A 2,886-nucleotide genomic window follows, 5' to 3' on the forward strand; every position below is an offset into this window, starting at 1 on the left:
TGAATTTATAAGTTTATTTTAAATCACAATTCATATTTAATCATCATTAATTATTCAATGATAATAATCTAAACAAATGATAAACAATATATGATCATATATAAATCTTTACATTGATAATGCATAAATATTATACTTTTAACTCAAACAATGGTTTGAAATCTAGCTATTGAAATGTTGGACAACAAGTGAAAGCTGAAGTATACCCACTTTACCAAATATAGTTGCACAATGGGCTCATGAGCACTTTCAATGTTATGTAGGACATTTTATTCCCCCGATCATACTTTATATCACATTCTTAAAGATAGTAAAAAATTTGGATTCCTCCACCTTCTCAATGTTTGTTTTAGACTTGATATCTAATTTTTAGGAGGAATTATTACTTTTCCATGTTTTAACAGGCTTACAAAAGCAATCCTTTGGGCCCAAGCAACCTTTAGGAGAGAACAAGTCATGGGGAGGACAATCTCTGTCCAAAAGAGTGTACTGCTCCATATTATTATTGCTTGTAATTGGTAAAAAATGTTTTTAATAATTAAATTTTTAACTTAAATATTTTTTTAATCAATTACAATTAATGGTACACAAAGTGGTACAATATATCTGCTTCCAAGTAATGAAAGGAAATAAAGGAAGCATGAATTACATTAGGAGAGGCCATTATCTTGGTACAATAATGAAGATTGAATATAATATCTATGTATTATTAGTGTAAAAATTTATACATAATTAATATATCATCCATCATTGATAAAACATGAATATTAGATAATACAGTGATAATGTATAAAACTTATATATCAGGGCATCATTTTAGAACTATTTTTCAATATGAAGTGAGACAATTATCACAGCAGAAACATTTTCCTTTGGGTATTGGACTGCTATAACATGTCCATCACCAACTGATCCAATAGAATGAGAAACATGAATTGGCTTGTTTCCTTCATGAAATGCTACACCACATACTCCAAAATCATTCCAAGTTGCTTGAATGATACCGTTCTTTAGGCCTAAAACCTCCTTGCTATATCCACTCTTTGATGAGCAACCTTCTACCTTGATAATCTTAGAGGACTCTTTCACAAACAGAGAAAAATCTGACCCAAGTTTTTGTTGAAGCTTTTGTTCTGCTTCATCAAGACAATTAATGGCTAATTCCCTCCACAGTTCCATGTTGAAATTTATACCTTTTTAGAAATAGTGAATATGAGTAAGTTTTGTTATGTGTTTAAATTAAAGTAAAATTTATAAGTTAAGAGTTAGGACAAAAACACAAATGAAATTCTGATATTTAATGACAAAATCAATCCTTATCAAATAACAAAACAAAATGTGAAATACTAATAAACAGTAACTACTACAAAATCCTTTAAAGTTATTCCAGTATACAACAAAGTAATATTAGATAACTTTAGAATATTGTTAATTAAAATGACTTATAAGCTATCATTTTTCTTTTCATTAGACAATAAAGAGTCAATATGATAGTTATGAATATATTTCATCATTTTATATCGGAGTGATTATATGATGCTCATTATACTATTCAAATATAAGTCTTTTATTTTCTGCATGAATTTTTTTATGTCGTATAAATAATTTATTTTGTTGATGAATGAAATTTTCTGCATAACACAATTATTCTTTGCACTTCTGTTCTATACATAATGAATGCATAGTGTAACAATACCTTGTGCAGTAATTTTGAATGGCATAGTGTGTGCTCCATTTTGGCATGGTGTGCGGCTAATCACATCAACAGGAGGAGAATCTTCATTTTTAAGAAGAGGGTGACAAAATATTGGTGTTTTTATGTTTTCATTTTGGGGTATCATATGGTTGTGTATTTCAGCCCAATTCTTGAGGAAGTTCTCAATGACCATTACATCTTCCAAGAGAAGGCTACAGCTAATGCCAATCGAGTATCCTCCACATTCAAACTTGGTCACCTGAAAACAGAAAAATCAATTCTATTCAAAGCTTCATGCTAAATTGGCAAGATTTTTTATTGAAAAAATATTCAAGGTTTAACATGTTTGGGTTGAATTTATCCATAAACAATGTATTTGGCAAAACCATAGTTATGCTTGAACATTGATATAATAATCATTCAATGTACATTTACCTAGCATCTTGGTATTTTAATTTGGAATAATCACCTTATTAGTAGCGGATCTAAAATTGTTTATTTACCAATGAGGGTAAGGTCAAACCCTTTTGAAAAATGTAACATTATACATAAAAATAGTTAAAGATTAAATGATATTATTTCTTGTATGTCATAATAACTTGAGAACAGAAAGTTAAAATTTTAATCACCAATATAGTAATTTTTATTTTAAGGGGATATGTATCTCTTATACATTCTATCTATGTTGTGAAACCCGAGCCGGACGTCAAACCAGTAGAGATCCCGTATTTGGTTTAACCGGTTTAAACAGTTAAACTGTAACACCGCAAATTTTACGATTTCGAATTATAAGATTTTATTAATATTTTTATTAATTATATATTCGAAAATGAGTTTCTGGGCAATTTAGGTAAAGAATTAGACGAAACTCTAGTTGAGTTTTAGTCTTGAAATTTTATTTCCTATTTTGTGGTAAATTTTGGTAATTTTCGGAGACAGTCGATTATGAACCACCGTCGAGGCCGAAATCCACCCGGTACGGCTCAAAAAGTGGTTTTTGAGTTCTGTAACTTCGAATCGAATTCCGATCGTATCTTTGGCTTCGTAATTTCATTTCGAGTCAATATAGACCCTGGATACACCCATACCTATTTTCTAAATATTTTTCACTCGGAATGCCGAAATCCGAAATTCTAATCGGATATTACGATCGGGCGATTTATAATATCCGATCGGGTATTAGCCGATAA

The 2,886-nt window shown here is 29.9% G+C and overlaps 1 protein-coding gene across 1 annotated transcript in view; it reads right to left on the bottom strand.

Moving 5' to 3' along the window:
- LOC109332421 (2-alpha-hydroxytaxane 2-O-benzoyltransferase-like) overlaps positions 814–2,886 on the bottom strand; it is a 5,822-nt gene continuing 3,749 nt past the window's right edge. The window contains exons 2-3 of the mRNA XM_019567398.1: positions 1,697–1,955; positions 814–1,193 (exon numbers count right to left, since the gene is read on the bottom strand). Of these exons, the coding sequence (XP_019422943.1) occupies positions 823–1,193; positions 1,697–1,955 (630 nt within the window). The 3' untranslated portion in view covers positions 814–822. The remainder of the gene's footprint in view (positions 1,194–1,696; positions 1,956–2,886) is intronic.

The sequence above is a fragment of the Lupinus angustifolius genome, chromosome LG18 (genome assembly GCF_001865875.1).
Source record: "Lupinus angustifolius cultivar Tanjil chromosome LG18, LupAngTanjil_v1.0, whole genome shotgun sequence".
Taxonomy (NCBI): domain Eukaryota; kingdom Viridiplantae; phylum Streptophyta; class Magnoliopsida; order Fabales; family Fabaceae; genus Lupinus; species Lupinus angustifolius.